General features: G+C 40.7%; 1 protein-coding gene across 1 annotated transcript in view; it reads right to left on the minus strand.

Moving 5' to 3' along the window:
- Nucleotides 1-27,133, minus strand: part of ANXA3 (annexin A3) — a 61,930-nt gene extending 34,797 nt beyond the window's left edge. The window contains exons 1-4 of the mRNA XM_044766203.2: nucleotides 26,851-27,133; nucleotides 23,530-23,582; nucleotides 6,886-6,973; nucleotides 1,647-1,741 (exon numbers count right to left, since the gene is read on the minus strand). Of these exons, the coding sequence (XP_044622138.1) occupies nucleotides 1,647-1,741; nucleotides 6,886-6,973; nucleotides 23,530-23,544 (198 nt within the window). The 5' untranslated portion in view covers nucleotides 23,545-23,582; nucleotides 26,851-27,133. The remainder of the gene's footprint in view (nucleotides 1-1,646; nucleotides 1,742-6,885; nucleotides 6,974-23,529; nucleotides 23,583-26,850) is intronic.
- Between the last annotated feature and the right edge of the window lie 817 nt (nucleotides 27,134-27,950).

Raw genomic sequence — 27,950 nt, forward strand, 5'->3', positions numbered from 1 at the left:
TTAGGACATTATGTCCTAATAGGAAAAATAAAAATATTCAAAGATAAAATTTCAATATAATATGTTAAGTATCTGATAGAGGGAACACAGAGAGAAGTGTGTCGTAATGGAGCCTGAGGGCTTGGCCATCGCGGGGAAATGCCTGAGCTATCTTTGGATGGTTACTAGACACTCTCAGTTCTCACCTGGACCCAATAGCCTGACTGGTCTCTGTTTCCACTCTTTCCCCTCCAGTTTCTTAGCCACAGTTGCTAAAATAATCTTTTAAAAATATAAATTAGAAGGCTGGTCTGGTGGTGCAGAGGTTAAGTTTGCGTGCTTCACTTCAGTGGCCCAGGGTTCGCTGGTTTGCATCCCGGGTGCAGACCTACGCACCACTCATCAAGCCATGCTGTGGCAGGCGTCCCACATATAAAATAGAGGAAGGTAGGTACAGGCATTAGCTCAGAGCTAATCTTCCTCAAATAAAAAACAAATATATATATATATTAGATTAGATTATTCACCTAGCTTATAAACCTCCAATGATTCCCTATTGTTTTTAGAATAAAATCTAAACTCTGTACCAAGAGCCCAAGGCCCAGCATGTTCTAAACCTGTCTCTAACCTCATCTCTTTCCTCCGTTCCCCTTTACTCTCTACATTCCTGCCATATTGGAACTCTTTCTGTTTCTTAAATATTACTAGCTTGCTTCTGCCTCAGGGCTTTTGCATTTGCTGCACCTTCTGGCTGAAATGCTCTTCCGCCAGATCAAGCAGAGGAGAATCCTTAGTATTGTTTAGTCTTAGTTGAGAGTAAAGTAACAACCCCTCACTGACATTTCTTCACCATCTGATCTAAAAGTGCCATTCACCAGTGGGTCTCTATCATACCATCCCACTGTAATTTTTTCACAGCACTTACCAATATCTGAATTTATTTTATTTACTTATTTATTCCTTTTCTAGTAGAATATTACCTCCATGAAGAAGAGAGGATCTGCTTTTTATACCAGCGTATCTCTAACGTCTAGGATACTCCCTGACACAGAGCAGTACTCAACAATACGCGTTGAACAAATAAACTGTGTGGCAAAGACCAAGGCTAACTTGTCTTTGTATAGTCAGTTTCAGGTGATTAGGAAGTTTTCATTTGCTTAATGAATTAAACCTATAATTTCATAAACATTTTAAAATTGAGAGAGAAGTTAAAGATCATCTAAGACGGGGCTTATCAAATAATTGGTCAGATAATTCTTTGTTGTGGGAACTGTCTTGTGCATTGTAGGAGTTTAGCAGCATTCCCGACCTCTACCCACCAGTTGCCCAAAGTATCTTTCTCTCTCCCACCACTTGTGATAAACAAAATGTCTCAAGACATTGCCAAGTGTCCCCTAGGGAGCAAAATCACTGCTGGTTTAGAACCAGTGATCTAAGGCAACAAGAGGTGAAGAAATTGAGGCCCAGAAAGATCCAATAACATGCCCAAGGCCATTCAGCCCATTAAGGGCAAAACCAAGACTTATATTGCAGGCTGTTGACCGGATGCACAGGGCACTTCCTCTACTTGGCTTGAAGCAGAAGATTTGTGGGCGCAATCACCTGGGAGAATGGCTGGTCCATTAGTGGTTAGCACTTTAGTGCCTGTTACGTTAATCAAATCGTACCTTTCCATAGGCCGCCTGATATTCCTTAACAATCAGCTGCCGCTGTGCGTTCGACCGCTCAGTCAGAACGCTGATGAGTGTTTTCTCGTCGGTTCCTAAAGGAAACAAAAATAATTTTACTCATTCTCAACCCAAAGATGCTTAATATGTATCATGAACAAAAGAAAAAATGATTAATAGTCTGAAACAAATGTAGAGAGGAAGGCATCTTAATTTTTAATTTCCAGGTTCTCACCAGGTTGAAATCTTCATTTCTTTGTTTGCTTAGGTTTGGGGAAAAAAATTAACTTTCTTTGGATAGTTTTGAGGGAAGAAAACAATCATTGCCAAAATATTCCTATCTGTATATGACAGGAGAAGTAGCAAAAGGAACGCATTGCTTTTGAACTAGGTTTTCTCACCTCATGAGGTTCAGTTATTGTCTTGTCACCTTTTATTCTTTTCTAATCTCCACACTTGATATCAAAATCTTTTATCCTCTAGAAAAAAAGGAGCCGACATGTATTGAGAACCTGCCATGTAAGGCAACTTTTATTCAGTCATAGTGAATATGCACAGGGGCCCTGATTAAGCTGTCCTAAAGATGAAGATACTAACCCTTAGTGTCTTGAACCCAGATCTCTGACTCCAAAACATGTATTCTCTTTGGTTCATATGTCTCTTAGGCATTCCAGACCCATATACTTAACCACCTGTTTAAGTAAAGGGCTGATGCTGGCCTGCCTGAGAATAACCTCAAGGTCACTATTTCCTTGGTTATTATAGTATTAAGATAATGTGGGAGGTTGTGTCAGCCTCCTTTGCAGTAGAGAACTATACCTGGGTTGGGGAGCTGTGAGTCGGCTTGCACACCTTGGGCCTGCATGACTAGAATGGTATATAAGATCAAGTGGAACTCACGGCTCAACTTCTCTGGGTATAGATCAACCCTACACACCTTGGCTACACATGCCTGTGGCAATGGTACATAGTCTATATCATTGATGGGGCAAAAGAATCTGTGTACTTGGTTAGCTGCTAGGCCTCCCAACGAAAGATGTTGCCCCACTGCGATGTCTGATCTTGTATTCATTCTTCTACATAGTTAAGTAAACACAGAATTCAATTACAGCCCAGTTGTGCCCTGTGAGTCTGGTTATCACTTGCACCTGTAATGGCATCTGTGTTGTTGCATGACTAGACACCTCTAACTGCACAAGTATCTCAAATGCAGCATGCTCCAGGTTGAACTCATTCTAGCTCCTCTCTAACTTGTCTTTCATTCTATGTTCCCTCATCAGCGATACCACCATGGATATAGTCATCAAAGCAAAAACCCTGGGAGTCATCCTATACTCCTTTCTTTTCCTTACTCCTTATATTTTAACAACTATCTGCATCTCTTGAATTTACCTTCTCTGCATGCCCTCTGCCACTGAGCCCTCATCATTTTTTACATAGAAACTTCAAAAGCTTCCTAACTTAACCTCCCCTATTATTCATAGTGTATATTACAGCCTAAGTAAATACTTTTAAAATGCAATGTGATCATGTCAATCTCTTGGTTGAAATCCTAATGGCTCTCTGTAACTTTTAGGATGACATTTAAGCCCCTTAGCTCATATACCACCTCATTAAGATCTAGCTCCTGCCTCATGTCTCTGTTCTGATGTTCTGCCCATTCTCTGCATCTCTATACCCCATGGCCCTAGACTCCAGACATAACTACCTGCAGTTACATGCAGTTTGTATGCTAGGCAGTTTCTCATCTATTTGTGCACATGCTCAAGACCAGGAACTAAACTAAGCTGCCTCGTGGTTCAGAGACTGGATCTGACGCATCTCTAATGCAAATACCATTATGACACCTGGCTCTGGGCTGACAACATGGCAGGAGTGGGGCTCACAAACAAAAACTTCCTTCTCAAAGTGCGCCTGTAAACCAAAATGCAAAAATTCCTGAAGAAACACAATGTTAACAAAGACAAGCAATAGAATTTAAAGACCATTAATTCATTCAATTTGACATTAACCTCATGGAACAGTGTACTCAAGTGAACAGTGTACGCTAAGTATAAATGGAGAAATCAAAGAGATAAATGAAGAAATAACTTTCATTTAAAAATGGAGGGGAAAAAAACCCCAAACAGGCAGAAACAAGATAATATTACACTGATATAAAACCCTAATAGTATATTTCATGGAACTTGACAAACTGACCCTAAAATCACAGCAGAAGCAAAGAGTCAAGAAAAGCTCTTGTCCTACTAGACACTGTGTCATTATAAAATTATAATAGCAATTATGACAATGTAGTATTGAGAAAAGGAGAGGCCAATGGAATGTAGCAGAGAGCAGAAAAACAGGGCAACTTATAAGACAGAGGTGACATAACAAATCAGTGCAGAAAGGGTGAATTCTTCGATAAATTGTGCTGGGACTACTAACCAGCCACATGAGATAAAATAAAATTAGATATCTTTAAATACCATGCACAAACATTAATCCCACGTAGATTAAAGATCTCAATGTGAAAAATCAGAGTGCAAAACTTGGGGGAGAAAACACAGGAGAATATCTTTCTTTTGTGTGTGTGTGTGTTTTTTTATGAGGAAGATTCACCCTGAACTAACATCTGTTGCCAATCCTCCTCTTTTTTCTGCTTGAGGAAGATTAGCCCTGAGCTAACATCCATGCCAATCTTCCTCTATTTTGTATGTGGGATGCCTCCACAACATGGCTGATGAGGGGGGTAGGTCCACACCTGGGATCCAAATCTGTGAACTGAAGCTGCCTAAGTGGAGTACGTGGAACTTTAACCACTAGGCCAGGGGGTAGGCCCCACAAGAGAATATCTTTATGAGCTCATTATAGAAAAGACATAATAAGTATAAATCATAAAAAAAAAATTGGTAAACCTGATTTCACTAAAATCTAAAACTTCTTCTCAAAAAAATTACTATAATCAATGTTAAAAGAAAACCACCAACCAGAAGAAAATATTTTGATGGCTTGTAATTAAAAAAAAAAGTTTTGTATCCAGAATTTATTAAAAAAAATTGAGACCCCTGGGCTGACCGCCCAGGGGGCACACCTCGGTGGCCCCCACCGGTGTTCGTGTCAGCACGCCTGGGCCAGCTCAGAACAGCGGCCCCCACCAATGTCTCAGTCTCAGGAGAGGATCCTCCTCTCACCAAGATGTCCCCAGAGCCCACCAGGAGAAGAACATAAGTGGTTCTATGGAACAAAAAGCTTGTCTTCTCAAATTTGTGTAGATGCTATTCAAAAAGGAGATGTTGGTGGTCGTAAAACCATCCTGTAGACAGTTCCATACATACTGGCCAGCAGCAGCGAGGATGTATGCCAGAGTGCAAAGACACTGAATTGAATTGGGAAGGATTTACTCACGGCTTTGATTCCCATCCCTTGAGAGACACAAGACAAAAATAGTTAAAGGAAAGAAGAGCATGTCATAAACACAATTCTGTGAAGTAAATAGAAGGGGGAATCACCAACATGAATTTCTGGATGATGAATTGCAGATGAGAGCATATTGAACAGTTAAGCAATGTAGAGAAAGTTACAGTCCAGAGGATGCTCTGAAGAGGTGGCAGGAGAGGTGGTTAAGTATCATATGTCACGCTGGAGGCTGACAATGAATTTATATTTTGCTGGTTTAAATATAATCACTTATGTAAAAACATTGTATGTTCTGAAAAATCACCACTACCATCAAGTGAAGGAACATTGCAATTTCTGTTTAAAAATTGTCCCCTAAAGTGCCTAAGGCAGCACAGAATATACTGTATTGACAGTTAATTGAAGACTGTACTTGTGTTTTTCTCTGAGCCATTCTGATAACTTTTTTTCATATTTGTTGTCTTTCTGTTGCATCAATTTGACCTGCCTGAAGCTCTAGAATTTTAATATAAATATGTTAATTTATATTAATAATTCATATATAACTCATTTATTCACATAAATAAATTTCCAACACATAGAAAAAAAATCTTGTCAGTCATGAAGAAGACAAGTCAACTGAAAAATGGACAAAAGATATGAAGAACTAATTGATGGAAGAGGAAGTAAATAAACAAGAAAGGACGCTTAACTGTATCAGTAATAGGGGATAAGGAAAAGGGAGGAAATGAAAACAGAGCAAGACACAATCTTAGACCCACTCAACTGGAAAAACTGAATAGTACGACCATAGCAAGGATTGATGAGAATATGGAGCAATATATAAGGAATGCTAGTTTGGCAATATTTCTAGTTAATTTGAAGGTAAACATCCCCTTCAACCTAGAGATTCCAATTGTTACATTCTAGAGAAATGCTTGGAAATGTGCACAAGGAGACTTAAGCAGGAATATTCAGTGCAGCATTTTTACATTGCAGCAGAAAATAATTGTAGGCAATTTTATGTTCCATCAATATTCCCATTTGATAATACAGTAATTCAATAGCCTACTGTGCAGTTAAAATTAATGAACCAGAGCTAAACATATCAACATGGATAAATCTCAAAAACATAATGTTAAGGGATAAAAACAAGTTGCAGAAGAATGTACACAGTATGATTCCATTTTATACTGTTTAAGACCATGCAAAACAATATGTCATACAGATGTAGTTACAGAATCAAAAGTTTCACAGGAATAAACTTTAATTTACGATGGCATTTATTTCTAGGGAATGGGATGGGAATGAGATCCAGGAAGAATTGATATGGACCATACATACAACGATTTATTATTATGACTATTATTATTGTTGGTAGTAGTGATGGTGATGGTAGTGTTTCATATTAAGTTAACATGGCTAATATTAACATTTAATAAAACTGAGTTCCCTATACCCTTCCTCACTATTTCACAATTTTTAAAAGTCCCTTACAATTTCTCTAATTGAGTAAGCCAAATTGGGCAAACTGAACCTAGCACTTTTATTTTATTTTGCTGAGGAAGATTTGCCCTGAGCTAACATCTATGGCCAATCTTCCACTTTTTTTGCTTGAAGAGGATTTGCCCTGAGCTAACATCTGTGCCAATCTTCCTCTATTTTGTATGTGGGTTGCCACCACAGCATGGCTGCCAACAAGTGGTGTAGGTCTGTGCCCAGGAACTGAACCCAGGCCGCCGAAAAGGAATGTGCTGAAGTTAACCACTTGGCCACAGGGCCGACCCTGCTGTGTACTTTTAGATTGTAATTTTCCTGATTTGCTTCAACGTTAAGAAAGGAATCGTAAAGGATTACTCACCAATTCCTCTGATTGCCTTACGAATCACTTCAGCATCCACTGATGGGCTGAAGCCTGAATAATCTCTCACTGTCCCCCGGTGTCCAACCTAGAAGGAAATATTTGAAAGTTCTACTCGCTCAAAATGATATCTTTGTTTATCCTACATATGCATGTTCCCATATGCATATTGGAACCACAGAACAAACCCATACTTTGCACACCTTCCTATCACTTCAGGAGTGGTTCAAGAGAATAGTCCATCCCTAGACATGCAGGAAATATGACAACTACCACATATATAACAAGGCCTCTTGTTTTTCCCTCTTGTGTAACAAATCAGAAATAGAAAACATTCGTTCTCTAGAGCAATGAACTGCATTAATCCTGGTCACTCTGAAAAACATTTACCTTAAAGTGGCATCTGCATGAAAGCAAGAGGAGAGAATTTCCTACATTCTCTTTGTTGTCAAGTGAGAATCCAAAGCTCTTCACTGCATCTCACACAGCAATAATTGTGGTTTACAGACTCAAGATGTTTTAATTAATGTTACTCTTGTCCTTGGGGAACCCTACACTAAAGGATCCATAAATGAAAACCCCATTAGGACTGTCTGGTCTTAAGCTTTGCTTAATGGATGTGCAATTGTGGCTGGTTAAATTCCCTTCTGAAGGCTTCAATGACATAAATCTTCAGGAATAGTGTGGAAATGAAAAATGCCATGATACTAATTTTAAACACACAAATTAGAACATAACAGGAAGCTGGGAAGGACCATCCTACAGAAAGAAGAAAATATCTTAAAATTGCTTAAGATACTATAGAATAGCCACAAAGATGTTGAGAAAAATTCAAGTAAACATGTACTTACAGTATATGCTATTTCCTAACTCTCTGAATGAGTCTGTCTTTACAATAATAATGTTTTCTTTCTAAACTGATTTTACTATCCTGTTACTGAATAATATTGGCTCCATTATCTTGTGTTACTATGGCTTCTTTTAGACTCTCCTAAAGTGTTCAACACTTTCAGGCAAAGGCATTATCTTGTCGCATTAAAGTGAATGGAAAATTAACGTTCTGGGACAGTAAAAAAATGATAGTCCATTGATTCAATAGATTAGATTGAACAAATTGTTTCAGTACAATCAAACATCATTTAATCTTAAAGCATCCAAAATAAAGAGTTTTGATTCTAAAGTAATTATAATGAATTAGAAACTAGATGTGAATGTGCCTGATCTAAAGGCACCTGTAAGACATCAGTCACTTCAACATAATCTTTGGAGAATTCTCTTTGTCCAAGGTTTAATAAATATTTTATGGATTCAGAGCCAACTGGCTTCATTTCAGTTCTATCCATCCGTGACCTTTAGCGTCTAGCTTAGGTGTCCGCCTTCCATGTGTGGCATGTTAGAGGAACCACCACAATCTGAGAGCATTTGAGTGCTTCATGCCCAGCACTGTGCTGGGTACTTTATATATGTTAACTGTAACCTGCATGACAGCCCTGATGAATGAGTAACAGTGACAAATTTCACATGCAGGACACCAAGATGTAAGAAGGTTGGAGGATTTGCTCAAGGCCTCATAGCTAGTTAAGCGGCAGAATCTGAATTTGAATGCAGTCATGACCATTCAGGCCCCTTCCTAGTCTTTCTTGAAATGTACCACTGCACCACTTGGGTGATTCTCTAAAATGCATGTGCCCAGGCCCTGCCGTAGACATACTGAATCATACTCTTTAGAAATGAGATGTTAAGGTAGACGCTACATGTTTAAGAAGCTCTCCAGGTGATTCTGTGGCATTTACATGCCAGATATTTACAAGGTTGCTTCTGAATACAAGAAGACAAAAATTGTCAGCTTCTAACAGTTCGTGAATTATGAAAACCCAGGGTTTCCATTCTAGCTGTGACTTTTTCACTGCCCTCTACCACCTACACATCAAAATATGCTGAAATTCCAATCTGCAAAATTAGAGAAGGGTGAAATTCCAAATCCGTTACACAACTTGCTACCTAGTAAGAGTTTAATGGAGAGGAAAACTCGTTTAATTAAAAGAAAAAAACTACACACACACACACACACACACACACACACACCAACTTGAAAAATGGCACAGGAATTCTGAAGTGAAACCTTAGTGAAATCTTTCAAATTGTTTCACTTACTTAAGTGAGCAGTATTATCCATTAGATAGACTTGGTTGCCCAGAACATTCAGAAATATTTACACAACTTACCAAAAAAAAAAAATCTTAGAGTAAAATAAATAAATAGAATCTTTTAAACTAATCCATGCCAAGCAGTGAACAACATTCACTTATTTACAGACATCTTTTTTAACTCTTACAAGGAACTTAACAAGGTGGATTTTATTATTTTTGTTTAAAAATGGAAGAAACTTGATCTCGGAGAGACTATTTGCTTAACATAACTCTGCTACTACGGACAGCTCCAGAATTTGAAACCCCTTCTTTGTGACTAAAATGCCCTGTGCTCTATACCACACCATAATGCCTCAGGGATTCCATATTACTGGTTCTCAAAGTGTGGTTCCTGGATCAGCAGCATCAGCATCACCAGGGAACTTATTAGCAATGCAAATTCTCAGGCCCTAGCCCTGGCTTACTGAATCAACAACCCAGGGTCTCTGTTTTATTTAACAAGCCCTCCACATGATTCTAATACATGTTAAAGTTTGAGAATCTCTTAGCTGCCCATTCTTAGCTGTCCAGAAAACCAAAACAAAAAATGAACAAACAAGTCATAGATTCTTTGATGGGTGTGGAAGAAGAATTTGATGATGAGCTCATTGTTTCAGGAATGTTGGCATTTTTACAGCCAAACTAAACTGCTTGCATCGCCTGCTTCACTGCAGGCTTAATTCCCTGACATTTAAGTTACTAATCAATACTTGACTTGGTTTATTTCCACTAACCCTGTGACCCTAACAAAGTGTCAGTGCTAGCGGAGGACATCGCATGAATACTTGGCAGTCTTTTTTTTTTCTTTTCAAAAAAATGTTTGATCAGATTTCCATCCACATCCCTTAAACACATTTAGTTGCTTTCTTTGTTCTCAAACTTGACCTTCAGATGCTCCCAAAGGTAAAATGATACTGAAACCAGTTGGAAAATAAATTAAAGCAAGGAATGTCTAAATAAAGGGGGAAATAACAGGAGCTCTTTACATCAGTAACAATTGCTGCTATTTACTGTGCCAAGAACTGTGCTAAGCATGTTTCTTGCATTAGTTCATTTAAGCCTCACAGCAAACTTCTAAGGCATATGTAGTACATTCTCTTCACAGATGATGATGAAACTGATGCTTAAGCAACTTGCCCAAGTTCACAAAACCAGCAAGTGGGCAATCTCATCAGTCTTTGCTCCTAATTACTAGCCTAGGCTGCATCTCATTTGAACCAGCTTCTTCATGTCAACATCATTTTCCCTGATCTTCTAAAACTATCCTGTGGAGGTCAGTCATAGCACAGGAGGCCCTGAAGCCAGTGGTGTGGCCAAGCTGGGCCTAGGGAGCTGTCGGCTATTACCCCTGAGAGAGGCCAGTCTGTCCTTGACTCGCGAAAAGTCAGTTGTACCTATTTTTTCATGCAAACTGTACGGGGTTTGCAAGAAGTTAAACATTTATTCAGAAGAATGAATGAAAGAGGAAAGCACAAGGTGCCAATCTTGTTGACAAGAAACACATTTAAATCCAAATGCTCCAGAGCAATAGCAGCTGCTGCAGGTACGTTTGGAAGGTGAAGCAAAGCCAAATCACTCATCTCTTCGTCAAGTCCCGTCCAGGCAGTCTCCAAAAATTAAGCTTTCAAAGCAAAGCCTCATATAAACCTCCAGGACTCAGGAACTCTCAAAGAGCCAGAGAGAAATGATTTCTCCACTCAATGTCAAAACAGTCTGCTGGGTCATGAAGGTTTATGATAAAAGGAAAAATGGAGAAGACTAAAAAAAATAAAGCAATCAAAACTTGGAAAATGCAAGACTCCTAGCTCAATTTTTCAAGCAAAACGTGGTTTTCAAAACCAAAGAGGGCTTACCATAAAAAGCCCTGAAATGAAATATGGTCAAAAGAGGCAAGTGTTATGGGTTGAATTGTGTCCCTTCAAAAAAAGTTATGCTGAAGTCCTAACCCACAGTACTTCAGAATGTGACCTTATTTGGATATAAAGTTATCGCATGTACAATTAGTTAAGACGATGTCATACCTACCCCAGTATGAGTGTGATAACCTGCTGAACACAAGATTGACATGAGGGAAGCCATATTGTAGAACAGAACCCATATTGTAACTTTGAATGACCTCTGATTAACTAACCCAGACATGCTCTGTAGATTTTATGGCCCCTCCCAGCTCCTTTAAGTTGATAAGTTTATTCTTTTGAGTTTCTTTAGGAATGTGATTGACCCCCAGGCAGAGGGTCTATGCTGATAGCCATCATCAATGACAACTGAAAGATCAGGGTATGCGGTGATGCTTCAGTCTTTAATGCATATCCAGTAAAACAAAGGACTATCAGGAACAGAGACCTGATGTCTGCCCCCACCCGGAGACCAGATGTTTCCCCCACCCAGAGACCAGCCCCCTATATACCTGGCCTCTAGTCTTTGTTCTGTAAGACGGTTCTTTCAGACATTAGTTGGCCATCTACCCCCTTGCTAGCAAGCTGTAATAAAGTCCTTTCTCTCCTACCACCTTGCCTCTGAACTACTGGTATGTCTTGCAGCGGGCAGACAACCTCTCTTGGGTGGTAACAACTGTTGTCTTTAGAAGACAGCCAGGTGAATCCAGAGACATACAGGGAGAAAGTGACATGATGATGAAGGCAGAGCTTGGAGTTGTGCAGCCGCAAGCCAAGGAACACCAAAGGTTGCCCGTCAACCACTAGAGGCAAGGAAGGACTCTCCTCCAGGTTTCAGGGGGGAATGGCCCTGCCAACATCTTTATTTTGGACTTCTAGCCTCCAGAACTGTGAAAGAATAAATTTATCTTGTTTTAAACCACCTGGTTTGTGGTTCTTTGTTACAGCAGCCCCAGGAAACTCATACAGCAGGTCAGATGCCAGAGAAGAGGATTGGTGACCACTCTGGTCCCGCAGGGCAAATACTACAGGCTAGCAGTGATCACTGGGCAAACAGAAGGCTCCCCATCCCCACAGCAGGCATGCTTTTTCAGTCCAGGGCAGCAAAGAGAAGCAGAGGGTGGGGAAAGCAGGGATTGGCCACCTCAGGGATGCCTGATAAAGGGGAGGCTGACACAATGGCTTTATTTGCAATGCGTCCAAAAGGTCCAAAGGAGATGCTTGCATTTCTTGTGCTCACTCATATGAGAAAATATCTGTACTTGCCAGTTTTTCTTTTTTAAATACAGTGATTTCATCAAGTGAGTGTCAGAGAAAGTGCTTTGGAAGGTGGTAACAGAGAAGGGTGTTGGGCTGCAGCAGAAAGATGCATGTGATTCAGAAATTGGGGAAGAAAGGGACAAACAAGCAATTTGTGCTGTTTTCTTCATGAAACACAGATTATGATAAGGAGGAACCCTGACCCCTCAGAAGCATGTGTCACTCATGTCTAACCCAGCTATACTCCTGCCCTCTTTTGGCTCCCGGGCCTCATCCCTGGGGATTCTTCCTGCTACCCCCACCCCCCTTACATTTATTCTTCTTTGTTGGCTCCTCCCCTTTGCCTGACCTCTACACAGTAGGTACTTCTTAAATGGAAAGTCTCCTTTTCTTTTCTTTCCTTCTAATCCTGCTGTAGGTTATTTCCTCCACTCCTTCTGCTGTATGCAGACAACTCCCACATTTATATCTCCAGCTCAGACTTCTATTTTGAACATTGGTCTAGTATATTCAATGTCTACTTGATGTATCTGTTTTTGTATCTCACATATGAACTCATTATTTCCTCCCAAGCTGATTTCTTCCCCCATGTAACACTTATATGGTGCCTACTTGTGCTTTACATCTATCTACACAACCACTCTATGAGGTTAGTACACAATGACCCCTATTTTATGGGGGAGAAGACTGAGGCACAGAGAGGCACAGCCTTGCCCAAGGTCACACAACTTGTCTATGGCACAGCCAGGATTTGAACCCACATAATCCGACTCCAGTCTCTGGGCTCATCCCCAACTTGCTCTTCTTCCTCAATCTGCCCCCTCCCTCTAAATGGCACCACCAACCACCAAAAACCTGGGAGTCTCCTTTGACTCCTTTATCTCTCTTTCCCTCCAAATCCAATCCATCAGCAAAGCCTGTTGAGACAATCTCAAAAATATAATCTCATGTGCCCTTCTCCCCATCTTCTTTACCCCTGCTGTCACCCAAGTTACCATCACTGATCCCCTGGATGTGGACATATGCAGTAGTTTCCCTCCTCTCTTCCCTCTACTGTCTACCTCCAACCATTTCCCACATAACAGCCAAGTGATCTGTGAAAGATCTAAATCAGCTCAAGGCATTTCTACTGAACATCCTTCTCTGACCTCCCATTGGACATTGAATAAAGACCAAACTCCTTACATTGGTCACAACGGCCCTGTATGGTTTGACCCAACCTCCCTTGTCACCCTGACCTGAAGCCACTCTCCCTTTTGCCCATCAGACTTTGGTTCTCTGAGTCGGGCTGATATATGTTGAATTCTTTCTCATCTTAGTGCCTTTGTTCATGCTGTTCTCTCTATCTGGAATGTTTTTAGACCTTCAGTCCTCTGCTTAAAGATCATCTTCTCTGACAGGCCTGTCCTGGCCACTTGATCCGAGTGAGTCCTCTGTTGTTAGTCTCCATCTCAGCAACATTTACCCCTTAGGACACTCAGCATTCGGTAATATCTCTCACTGTTTATATCTGTGACTCTACCTCCTCTAAAATAAAGTTCCAGAGGGCAGAGACCTTTTGTTTTACTCACTACATATAACCAGCTTCTAGCCCAGAGTTTAGTCTCCAGATAGGAGGTTAATAAATAACTGTGAACGAGTTTCCGGAAGCAGATGGAAACAAGACAATGACATCCCAAGGTGTGGAATGTCTCCAAAGTCTACACCAGATAATGGGCTGCCTGATGAAGTTGATTCCTTCAAATATCAATAGTCCAGAAATCAAAGTGACTATTGTATCCTGGGAGATTTGGGAGATGTCAGGAATATTTCAGTGACCACTTTCAGCATCGTGGGCTATTCCAGGTTCTTCAAGGCTAGTTCCAGGGGCCAGCCTGGTGGCATAGCGGTTAAGTTTGCGCACTCCGCTCCAGTGGTCTGGGCTTCACTGATTTGGATCCTGGGTGCAGATCCACACACCACTCATCAAGCCATGCTGTGGCAGGTGTTTCACATATAAAATAGAGGAAGATGGGGGCATTGACGGCCAACGTCATTAACACCCACATGACACAAAGGCAAAAATGCATTATTTTATGGGTTTTGTATGAGTATGCTTGGGAAGTGACAATCCTAACAATAAGTTGCTACAAACTTAAGAATGCTTCCTGATGTAAAATAAACCTAGATAATGAAAACTCCTTGAATAGTTCATGCAAAGGCTATTGGGACTATCAGGATTCTTTGTGGCCCTTGGAGGATCCTGAAGTCACAACAAAGAGAACTGTAATGCTTCCCCCAATCTCCTTGTCCCCCTCCTATCACTTCATGGGAGTTTCTCATTGCTCTTCAAGTATACCGAGCCCTTCTGCCTTAGAGCTTCACACCTGCTGTTTCCTCTGCCTGGATGGTCTTCCCCAAGCTTTTCTCCCAGCGTATGCCTCCCTCCAGGTTGACTTCTGCTCACATATCTGAGCAGAAAATAACACTGCCCATCACTCTCATTGTCTATCTCTGCTTTTCTCCAGAGTACTTAAAACTGGCTTTCTATATGATACATTTATTTCTTTGTTTACTAGCTGTCTTTCCTAACAAAATTGGAGGCATGTAAGGTCCATGCTTTTTTATTTCTCTTTCTCTGCTGTATCCCTGGAGCCTAAAACAGTATCTGGCACATAAGAGATGCTTAGTAAATATTTGTTGAATAAGTGGATAAAAATGCTTTTTGGTTCTGGGTCTTGCCTTCTTTGATAATTCTCAAATGCCACTACCAGACTTTTCAGAGCTCTACACCATATCTCAAAAATCTGACAAATGCATTCTTCACCTTTTGTAAATCCTGTTCACATGGGGCTGCCACTACTCCCATTTCAGCACACCTCCAGAACCTGGTGAGGTATTTAATCAAACACAAATAGGTGAAAACGAAAGGAGCAAAGATCTGATAAAGAAAGAAGAGGCAGACTTGAGAATTTTCTGCTCTTCTGATTTATTCTCTTTTAATTCACGTTGAGACCTCTGCACTAATCTTATTGCTCAGTACTTTAGAATACTTATTTTTTCTAACTGCTTTGCATCCAACAAAAAATACACTTTCAAGAGAATCAAGTCATATATTTTCCCCTTCACATTCCTTGCTCTCCATCTAAAACTTTTTCTCTTCCTCTTGGCTTCTGATTTACCAGGCTTCTTAAATGGCTACTCATTAGACTGGCAAGTTGTAGTTTTTATTCTAATTAATTAAGAAAGAGGGTCTCTGCTTCCTTTGTGGTTGAACTTGAGTCAGGAAGTGGCAAAGAGCTGCTCTGTAATGCTCATTCCATTCATTCCCAGGAAGCCATTCTCTTTTCACTCAGATTACACAGTATTTCTTTCCAGGCTTTGTCCTGAAACAAAGCTCTAACGTTTTGATTTAGAATCCAGGTCTAACCTGTTTTTCTGTAACTTCCTGCAGAGGACCATTTGTGTAACTAAGTGCCAATATTTACCTAAAGAAGCTTCAGGGAACATGGTTTAAAACACACACCAGACAGGAAGTGGCAGTCATGTTGAACAGAACTTAATTGGACGTGATGCCTGTTCTGCTTGGGGTGTGAATACTCCATTTCAATGAAAATAGTTATGAAGCCAGATCTTCTAGCCCTGAGATGCAGTGGACAGGAGAGAAACCAGAGAAAACGTCAGCACATCCACATGCATGTTAAACAGGCATTCGCCCCATGTGTGTTTTAAATTTGCATGGTCAGGAAGCATAAATACACTAATGGGATGTCCTCACCAAAGCAAGAAATATGACACTGGACAGGGCTCTCACAAACTCCCATACCCAGGACAAATAGCATCCAAATGCCCAGGGCTAGTGTTATCCATGGGACGACATTTGAAAGGCACATCTTTCCCAAATTCTCTCTCACATTAGCACATTGCACCTTTCCTGACAGACCTACGACTGGTGTCATTCTTCTGGGTGACACAGCACAAATGGGAATGCTGTGTCTTCATGTGTCAAACTGCACCCCAGGAAAGAGAGGAAGGGTCGGGTGGGGAAGGGAAGCTGTGCTCTCTAATTCTCACCATAAACACATTATCATGTATTAGCTTTTCCTACTGGGAAGTTTCCACCCTACATAAGCCCTTCTCCAACCTTTCCACCATCAAGAATCCCTTTCATTATTTCTTCTCCATGGACCCCACATTTTGAGTGACTCTGCCTGCCAATCTGAATTTATTACAAAACATTAACTCATTTTCCCCAGTGTTACTTCTTATTAAAGATGGAACTTCCACTCAGAGCTTCTGATCAGCATAAGATAACCAGTGCCATAGTGTTGATACCATCTTGGTAAAAAATAAAGGCATATGATGTTTTAGAAACTATACAGGCTTGATGTGAGTTATATATGTGTGTGGTATAATAAACAGTATATCTGGTCTTTCTTCTGGGTTCCAGGCACAGAGCTTCAAAAACTGTTGGAATTTTCTGAGTGATAGGTGTGTCTTTATTACACAAATAAGGTGACTCATGGTGGGCCCCTCCTTAGCTGTAGGATCAGGACTGATCACTAAGAAGACCAGCAACATGATGGAGGGTTGGCACTTTGGGAGGGGAACAGGACTGGAGACTGAGTTCAGTCATGTGGCCAGTGATGTAATCAATCATGCCTGTGTAATGAAACCCCAGTAACAACTCTAGACACTGAGGTTCAGAGGAGCTCCCTGACTGGTGAACACACTGATGTGCAGGAAGGGCAAAGCACTCTGACTCCATGTGGAGAGGGCATGTTAGCTCTGCGTCCAGGGCTCTTCCAGAGCTTGCACTATGTGTAGGCTTTATAATAAAACTGTAACTGTAAATACAGCACTTTCAGTGAATTCTGTGAGTTGTTCTAGAGAATTACTGAACCTGGGAGGGTCACAGAAACTCCCAAATTTATAGCCCATTGGTCAGAAGAGCAGGTGGCTCTGACCCTTGCAGCTGGAGTCTGAAACGAGGGCTGAGCCCTTAAACCTGTGGAATTGTATTGCAGTATACCCACTTGAGTGGGAACAGAGCATTATACATCTTTAAATATATATAAGTATCCAAAATATATATAAATATAAGTGATTATGATGTGTCAATGTAGGTTCATCAAATGTAACAAATGTACCACTCTGGTGCGGGATGTTGATAATGAAAGAGGCTACACATGTGTCAGGGCAGGGGGTATATGGGAACCTATACCAACCTCAATTGTGCTGTGAACCTAAAACAGCTTGTGTATACATCCACACAAGAAAATAGTGAAAGTAAGAGTGGTCAGAAAGAATCTTTTTGCAGATACCCATCTGTTTCAGGTGACTCAGAGAGAATCATTCCAATGGGGAGGGGGATGCTGTTGATTTATAATAAAATCAGGCCCAGGAAAAAGGCAGAAGGTCCTTTACTAAAACAGTTGCAGGGATATTAATTAGCAAGGAATATGTCTTTAGAAACAAACTAATATATTGAAATGATAGTGATTACAACTAACATTTACTGAGTGCTCAATACATGCCAGGCACTGTTAATGCATTTTACATGAACTGGTTTATTGGTTACAAGCACTAATGATGTAGGTACTATTACTATACTCATTTTGCAGATGAGGTAACTGAGGTGGCAAGAGACTAAGTAATTTGCTCAAGGTCATATTCAAAAGCCTACTTTGTAACCAATTAGAGTTATAAAAAGGAGCACTGTCACTGTGGTTGGACTGTCAGCAGAAACCTTACAGGCTAGGAGAGAGGGGAAAGATATATTCAAAATCCTGAAAAACCAAACTTTCAGCCAAGAATATTCTATCCAGCCTTGGATACTATCCTTCAGATACAATGGAGAAATAAAAACTTTCCCAGATAAAAGCTGATTCCTTTCAGTAGTGTCTTATAGTTTTAATTGTATAGAATGAGTTAGGAAGTATTCCATGAGGCCAACATCACTCTAATCCTAAAGCTAGACAAGGACAACACAAAGAAGGAAAATTACAGGCTAATATTGCTGATGAACACAGATGCAAAAATCTTCAACAAAATATTGGCAAACAGAATACAGTAATACATTGAAAGGACCCTATACTATGATCAAGTGGGATTTATACCAGGAATACAGGGATGGTTCGACATCCGCAAACCAATCAATGTGATACACATTAACAAAATGTAGAATAGAAACCACATGATCATCTCAATAGATGCAGAGAAGGCATTTGACAAGATCCAACATCCATTTATGATAAACTCTCAATAAATGGGAATAGAAGGAAAATACCTCAACATTATAAAGGCCATATATGACAAACTCACAGCCAACATCATACTTAACAGGGAAAAATTGGAAGCCATCCCTCTGAGAACAGGAACAAGACGAGGGTGCCTACTCTCACCACTCTTATTCAACATAGTACTGGAGGCTTTGGCCAGAGCAACCAAGCAAGAAAAAGAAATAAAAGGTATCTAAATTGGCAAGGAAGAAGTGAAACTCTTGCTGTTTACAGATGACATGATTCTATATACAGAAAACCCTAAAGAATACATCAGAAAACTATTAAAAATAATCAACAACTACAGCAAAGCAGCAGGGTACAAAATCAACTTACAAAAATCAGTTGCATTTCTAATAATAAACTAACAGAAAGAGAACTCAAGAATATAATCCCATTTACACTCGCAACAAAAAGAATAAAATATCTAGGAATAAATTTAATCAAGGAGGTAAACGACCTATACAATGAAAACTATAAGACATTACTGAAAGAAATCGATGATGACATAAAGAAATGGAAAGATATTCCATGTACATGGATCAGAAGAATAAACATAGTTAAAATGTCCATACTACCCAAAGCAATCTACAGATTCAATGCAATCCCAATCAGAATCCCAATGACATTCTTCATGGAAATAGAACAAAGAATCCTAAAATTCATATGGGGCAACAAAAGATCCCGAATGGCTAAAGTAATCCTGAGAAAAAAGAACAAAGCTGGAGGCACCACAATTCCTGACTTCAAAATATACTACAAAGCTATAGCAATCAAAACAACATGGTACTGGTACAAAAATGGGCACACAGATCAATGGAACAGAAGTGAAAGCCCAGAAATAAAACCCCACATCTACAGACAGTTAATCTTCAACAAATGAGTCAAGAACATACAATGGAGAAAGGAAAGTCTCTTCAATAAATGGGGTTGGGAAAACTGGACAGCCATATGCAAAAAAATGAAAATAGACCTTTATCTTTCACCATACACAAAAATTAACTCAAAATGGATTAAAGTCTTGAAGGTAAGAGATGAAACCATAAAACTCCTAGAAGAAAATATAGGCAGCACACTCTTTCACAGTGGCCTTAGAAACATCTTTTTGAAAACCATGTCTACTCGGGCAAGGGAAATGAAACAAAAAATAAACAAATGAGACTTCATCAGACTAAAGAGCTTCTGCGAGGCAAAGGAAACCAGGAACAAAATGAAAAGACAACACAGCAACTAGGAGAAAATACTTTCAAATCATATATCTGACAAGGGGCTAATCTCCAAAATATATAAAGAACTCACACAACTCAACAACAAAAAAAAACAAACAACCCGATCAAAAAATGGGCAGAGGATATGAGCAGACATTTTTTCCAAAGAAGATATACAGACGGCCAATAGGCACATGAAAAGATATTCACATCACTTATCATTAGGGAAACGCAAATCAAAACTACAATGAGCTATCACCTTACACCCATTAGAGTGGCTATAATTACTAAGACAAAAAATAACAAGTGTTGGCAAGGTTGTGGAGAAAGGGAACGTTCATACACTGCTGGTGGGAATGCAAACTGGTACAGCCACTATGGAAAACAGTATGGAGATTTATTGAAAAATTAAAAGTAGAAATACCATATGACCCAGCCATCCCACTACTGAGTATTTATCCCAAGAAATTGAAATCAACAATTCACAGAAACTTATGCACCCCTATGTTCACTGCAGCATTATTCACAATAGCCAAGACATGGAAGCAACCCAAGGGCCCAAGGACTGATGAATGGATAAAGAAGATATGGGGTGTGTATATATATATATATGCACACATATACATATATATATATTCTATGTATATGTAGTATTCTATGAATACTACTCAGCCATAAAAAAGACAAAATCACCCCATTTGCAACAACGTGGATGGACCTTGAGGGTATATGTTAAGCAAAATAAGCCAGACAAAGACAAACACCACATGATTTCACTCATATGTGGAAGATAAACACATGGACAAAGAGAACAGATTCCTGGTTACCAGAGGGGATGGGGATTGGGGGGTGGACATAAGGGGTAAAGGGGTATATACCCGGTGACTCACTAAGAATAACGTACACAATGTTATAAACTATAATGACCTCAATAAAAAAAATACTAACTTGAGGGTTCAAACAAATAGTAACTGTATATATTATTATTCTGTAAAAGTTAAGTTAGGACTTGACCAAGAAGGAAAAGCTCAGAATATTTGCATGAGAGTGTCAGCATGGTAGAAGGCACTACGGAAAGATACTGCTACGGTTCCTCAATAAAACGTCATGTTCCAAGACATTGTAAGTTGTGGGTTGCCTGAGAGCTTGCTATGGGCCTAAAGGCAAAATAGGACAAGGGACCCTGAGTCCAAAGAGTACAAACTGATAAGATCACAGGCCCTTTTCCGAGTATATAACACCTGCCAGAACAGAAACATTCAAAATGTCCAAACAAAGGAAATAGCAAAGCAGCATAGATCGCTTGTCATCTGAAACAGCTCCAGGTTGCAACGCTCCTTCCTCGCTAGAACATACACACCTAGGAAACCAGCTCTTCTTTCATCTTCAAGGGTAATGTACTGAAATTGCTGACGTCTCTCTCATCACTCCATAAACTCATCACACACTGGCAACCACAAACTGATTTACAGTTTTGTAGAGAAGCACGGATTTGATCACTCACTTGTGTTTGCCTGTGTATGTGCTTTTGTGTGTAAGAGGGAAAAAGAGAACAGATAAAACTTAGTGGTAAGAATATTTACAGAAATCGGAGGGTTTTTTAAATTGTGGTTAAAAAAGCGTAACAAAATTTACCACATTAACCATTTTTAAGTGTACAGTTAAGTAGTGGTAATATCCACACTGTTGTGAAACAGATCTGCAGAACTTTTTCATCCTGCAGAACTGAAACTCTACATCCATTAAGCAACAAATCCGCCTCCCCCACCCCCGTCCCCAGCCCCAGCCCCAGCCCCTGGCAACTGCAATTCTATTTCCTGTCTTTACAAATCTGACTACTTTAAATACCGCATATAAATGGAACCACGTAGTATTTTCTCTTTTATTACTGGCTTATATGACTGAGCATAATATCCTCAAGGTTCATCTATGTTGTGATATATGTCAGAATTTCCTTCCTTTCTAAGATTGAACAATATTCCCTTGTATCTAGAGACCACATTTTGTTTATCCCTTCATCTGTCCATGGACATGTGGGTTGCTTCCACCTCTTGGCTATTGTGAATAATGCTGCTATGAACATGGGAGTGCAAGTATCTCTTCGAGATCCTGCTTTCAATTCCTTTGGGTATCTACCCAGAAGTGGAATATAATATATGTTCATTATTTAAAAAAAAAATCAGAGCATAGAAGGCGATGCATTGAAAAATAAAAGTGCCCTTGCTCCCAGTTCCACCTTTCCAGAAAGTTTTCATGTAATACAGTCTTTATGTATATATTTTTCTTTTCTTTTTTCTTTCTTTTAAATACTCAGTACATTCTACTCTGTAACCTGATTTTTTTCATTGATTAATACATCTTTGGACATATTCTTATGTCAGTATATACAGAGCAGATCCACTTTATCCCCATTCTTCTTAATGATCACATAAAAATGGCTATAAGTTACAAACAAGTAATTTACTAATTTCACACCCAATGGATGGCCATTTATGCTGTCTGTATATTTTCATTAACACAAATGAATGTCCTTGGGTCCATATTTTTTCAACCTTATGCAAGTATATTTATACGTTAAATGCCCAGAAGTGGAATTACTGGGTTAAAGTCGGTGGGCATTTAAACACTGACAGATATTGCCAAAATATGATCCAAAAATGTTTATTCTCCTATGAACAGGGGATGAGAGCACCTGCCTCACACATCCTCTGCAACACCAGTCTTACTACAATTTTTTCACCTTTACCAATTTCTTAAGTAGAAAATGGCTTCTTATTGTGTTATTTACATTTCTTTAATTCTCAGTGAGGTGTGGCATCTTTTTATATGTCTGTTGGACATTTATAATTCTTTTCATGTCCTAGTCACATCCCTTTCAAATTTTTCCATCAAGTTCATTATTCTTATTGATTTATTCGAGTTATTTGTATGTTACGGAAATAAACCTTTGGGCTGATGTGCTGTAAATTTTTTTCCCCTGTGGGTTGTCTTCTGACTCTACTAATAGTATTGTTTGCTGCCATAAATTATAAATGTATATGTAGTTAAGTAGATCACTGTTTTTCTTTAAGGCTTTTGGTTTGTGTCACGGCTGTAAGCACCTTCCCCACTCCAAGATTATTTTTTAAATTCATCCATGTTTCATCTCTTTCATGTCAGCTTTTATTTGTCTGAAATTTTTTATTTTTTTTAAAGATTGGCATCTGAGCTAACAACTGCTGTCAATCTTTTTTTAAAATTTTTTTTTCCTGTTTTGTCTCCGCAAATCCCCTGAGTATATAGTTCTATAGTTTAGTTGTGGGTCCTTCTAGTTGTGGCATGTGGGACGCCACCTCAACATGGCCTGACGAGTGGTGTCATGTCCTCGCCCAGGATCTGAACCAGCAAAACCCTGGTTCTCCGAAGAGGAGCATGCGAAGCTAATCACTTGGCCACGGGGCTGGCCCCCTGAAATTTATTTTAATTAAGAAGGGAAAAGGAATATAGATTTACACTTTTTCCCAAATGGCCAGAAGTTTTCCTAACATTATTTATTGACTAAGCCAACTTTTCTTCTCTGATGTTAAATGTCATCTTTATCATATAAAAAATTCCCAAATCATATACTGAATTTATTCTCTGTTACTGACCTCTCTGCTTTGGTGTCATCACAAACTATTTTAACTATGTACTTTTCGATTTTTATTTTTTATTATTTTTAGACATCCTCTAGCTGTTTTAGCATGTCAATTTTTTCTGATGAACCTTTTGATCAACTTTCAAAAATGTTTTCTTGATATTTTGATTTGACTCAGGTAAGTCCTTGTGTTACGAAGGCTTGATTTTTACTTACCCAGATAGATGCCATGGTCTTTCACCTTTGCCTTGAGTTTAGATCACACTAACCTACAAAAAGAAAAAAATTACCAAATGGTAAAGTCTGTGATTCAGAACACAACACTCTCAGACCAACCCTTAATCTTTAATCCAGAAAACAGAAGTCAACATTCAAAGAGAAACTGTCCCGGGAGAGGATGTGCCTCTAACCTCTAATACCAGCCCCCTCCCTCCGCTGCTAAACATACATCTCCTCAGTGCACAGGGCTGTGCCAGACCTGTGATGGGCTCAAAACAGGAGAGAAGAAAGTCTCTGTACACAAGTGGTTTACAAATATGTTTCCTGGAAAGCCAATTTTTGACTCATTTAAAACCCAGTAGAACTATGTTGATTGCTGAATTCTGTTAACCAGAACAGACTACCATCATAGGGAACAAACAACAAAACACAGGAAATTGCCCCCACTCCCTAACAGAATTTTAGCTGGTTTCAATTTGATTCTTTGTCTTTGACTGTGAGACCTCCATTTACATTTTACAAAGCTCCAAGCCTACTGCCTGTTGTACACAGATGTGCTTGCTTTTTGAGGAGTCAGTCCAGTCCTCGTCAGGGGCCAGAGGTGAAACGGGCAATTCTTCGATGGAGCCCCAATTGGGAACTCAGGCATACTTTCCGTTAAGTAGACATTATTTCAACATGCTTGCGTATCTCCTGGGTTGCTTTAGAAATGCAAGTGGCTCCCACCCATCCTGGGAACAAAATATTCTAAAAATTCAACGATAGCCTCAGAGCAAAGTTCAACAGGAAATTACACTGGTAGCCCCTGGAAATATTTAGCCCTGATTTTCTCAGGCTCTCTGTAGCCTAGGGCAGTGGGCTGTCCAGTTACAGGGCCTAACACTACATCCCTCTACATATACAGTGGACACAAGGTATTACTAGCTCTGGTTTTGCTTTTTAAAGGTAGACACAATTTCTTTGAGCCTCAGTTTCCTCATCCATAAAAAGGGGGAGAGAAGGGCTGTCACTGGCATTAAAAGAAATAACATCAGCTAGCATTTTGAGTTCTTACTATGTGCCAGATAGTATAAAAAAGCACTAGAAGGTGGACTCCAGGCTAGAGATTTTTATCACGTTTGTTAACTGGGGCATAAAAGGTACTAAAAAAACCTTCTAGAATGAATGATTTAACATAAGCCTCACAATAATTTAGGGAGCTAGGCATCATTAATAACATCTCAACTCTGCATATGAAATAGTTGGGGCACAGAGAGGTACAATAATGTTCAAGTAAGTGAGGGTCCCCCTGCTGAATCTAGGCAGTGACACTCCAGAGGTATGAATTTAAGCCCCATGCTCCTGCCTTACCCAAGTGCCCGGCCCACACATCGTCAAAGCTGATGCTCAGTATGTGTCGATCCAGCATAATTTGTAAATTATTAACAATTATTACTGATTTAAGTTTTAAGAAGTAAAGAATTACTCCACAGTAGAGGCCAAATGAGCTAACAATAGAACTTTAAACATCCTTTTCTGAAAGGAATTAGAGTTTCTACATCATATCCTATACTTTTCTCAACAGATTTCTCTATACAACCACAGGGCTCTGGAAACAAGGTTCTGGTTTTTTTTACATCTTTGAATTCCTTTTCTCAGCAGTCTGAAGTTCTCTGCCTTCATGAAAGCCAATGGAGATATCTCTACAGAATAACATTTTAATGAGCTACATTTTTTATGATGTTGATTTTTAAAAAGTTGCAAATGCAACCCTCCCTTAGGGCAGAGACTTGCTATCCGTGTAGAACACAAACTCTTGGAAAGAATTTAGCTCCAGAGGTGTAACTTCTTATCAGCAGCCAGAGGGGTCTCCAGAACCTCCTAGATCCAGTGGGAACCAGTTTCCTATGTAGGGGAGGAAGACATTTCCTCTTCCCAAATGGGGGTTCCTCTGGCTGGAGAAGGAATTAAATTCACATGAGACAGAATAGCAAGAGAAAATTAAACAAAGCTTTATGAGGAACCATGGCCCGGGGCCTTTCTTCCTGAAGGAAGAAAGGGCACCGAAGAAGTGGGGTGCACATAGTGGTTATATACCCCCAAACAGGGTGCTTCGCATATGATGAAATGTCCCTCCCACAATAGTCACAAGATTGCTCTGTTGGCACAGTGCTTGATGGACACAGCAGGTAGTGGGTCTGCTATCTCGGTGGGCGTAGCAGGAGGCAAGTCGATTGTCTGGAGCTGGGCAGTCACAGGTGAGCGCAGCAATCAGTTCCTAGCCTAAGGAAAGATGCTTAATCCTTAAAGAAATGCGAACGTTGGGAGGTGGAGGGAGGTTAGTTACAGGAGGTTACCAGAGAAGCACAATAAAATGCAGATTTAAGTCCTTGCCTTTGGTATTGATTAAGAGTTTCTAGAGAGAAGGTCACCTCCTTTCTTCTTCCTGGTACAGAGAGGGAGGCACCTTTTACAGATAGAGATTTACCTTACAAATGTAAATGTGTCCTAACGAAGGGCAAGTTCCATTCCTCAGAGCCTCCTTCCCTGTCCCAGTTTATCAAAAGCAATCAGCCTCAAATAATCCTGATGCCAAAGAGACATATCTTGGGGTGGCCAATTTCAGGTCCCTACACCTACATATGGTCACTTGCAAGCAAGTACTCAGATTCCTGTTGACTCAAACGCCAGGGGAATGATTCATGCCTGGTGAACGCGACTCTGTTGCAATCAAAGAAAAAGGTGAGTCTTTTCAAGGAAAAGTGAACTTCCCGGACTCCCAACGCCCAATATTTAAATTGACTATTCCTCTATTTCTTAAAAAAAAGTAAGTGAAATAAAATTAACTGCCAACGTGAAGAGGAGAACGTGCTCTCAAGGATGGGTGGGGTTCCAAGTCCTCAGAACCGAGCTCGGAGCCGGCCCCCCCCCCCGCCCCCGACCCCAGACACCAGGGACCCAGCGGACCATTCCGACTCCCTGCTCTTTTTCTGTTCTCAAGACCTTTAGGATTGAGGAGGCCAAGATGGCCAACTGGATCCCAACGTTGCTAGCTGTGATGGAAAGAGAAGGGGCGGGGGCTCCCGGAGAGCTGGGTGTCAGCTAGTGCCCCGCCCTCACCATAGCTGGGTGACTCTTCAAGAGCTCTGCACTTTTGCTCCCCTAGGCCTCAGTTCCTCGATTCCGAAATGCGGGAGGCGGCCTCTCTGCCCGCGGAGGCCCCTCGGGCCGTGCACCCGCGCAGCTGCCCGGGGCCCGCGCTGCGCTCGCGGGGACCTGGCCGAGGCGCGCCGGCACTCCCCGGCGCAGGGCGGGCACGCGCGGGGAGGCTGAACTTACCCGACAGCGCGGCGGGGACGCGGGTGCGGGGAGCCGCGAGCAAGGTGCGCGCTCGGAGGCTGGTGCTCCACACTGGGTCCCGGCGGCGACCGCACCCCTGCCTCCTGCCCTCCTCCCGCCTCCTGACGCCACCTGATCGCAGCCGCGGGCCGGGAAAGGGAATCCGCGCCTATTGGCCGCTGGCGCTCCGGTTCAGCGCACACGTGTCCCAGCCCTCCGCCCTCCGGGATCTCTCAACTTTCCCACCCTCTCTCCCAGCGTCCGCATAGAAACTTATTTTCTCGGTTTTCACTTCTGCTTCACTTACATTAAATTTTTCTTCAGATTTATTGCCCTGCTTGTTTGGTTCTGGGCACTATCTTCAGAGATGAGACGGTCCCCACTCCAGAAGCTCCCGGCCTGGTACAGATAGCAAACAGCAAGCACTAGTAAGAGTCCATAGCATTTATCTAGCTTTTACTTTCTGCCAGGCACTGTTCTAAATTCTTTAGAGATATACACTAGTTTAAATCTTACAAGAACCCTATAAGGTAGACACTATTATTATTCCCATTTTATAAATGAGGAAACAGACAGAAAGATTAGGTAACAAAGTCACACAGGGAGAAAATGGCAGAACTAGATTTTTGAACTCAGGTAGTTCTCAAGTCCCTCTGCTAAGTTTATTGGCTCTCTAGTAAGATTGGAACCAAAGATTCTGAGAGATAATATGGTGGAAGGGCATTGTAGGCATTTGGAACAACAAAACAAGGGAAGGAGGCTAAAAAACTGAAGCCCTACTTGTCCTGGGGGTCTAGTGGTTGAGATTCCAGGCTCCCACACCGCGGGAGTTCCCGGAGTTCGTTAGGGGACCACACCACCCATCTGTCAGTTGTCACACTGTGGTGGCTGGATGTTGCTGTGATGCTAAAACTTACACCACTGGTATTTCAAATGCCAGCAGGGTCACCCATGGTGGGCAGGGTTCAGCGGAGCTTCTAGACTAAGACAGACTAGGAAGAAGGACCTGGCCACCCATTTCTGAAAAAATTGGCCTTGAAAATCCTAGGAACAGCAGCAGAGCATCGTCTGATAGGGCACCAGAAGGTGACAGGATGGCG

Source organism: Equus asinus, chromosome 3 (genome assembly GCF_041296235.1).
Source record: "Equus asinus isolate D_3611 breed Donkey chromosome 3, EquAss-T2T_v2, whole genome shotgun sequence".
In the NCBI taxonomy this organism is placed as follows: domain Eukaryota; kingdom Metazoa; phylum Chordata; class Mammalia; order Perissodactyla; family Equidae; genus Equus; species Equus asinus.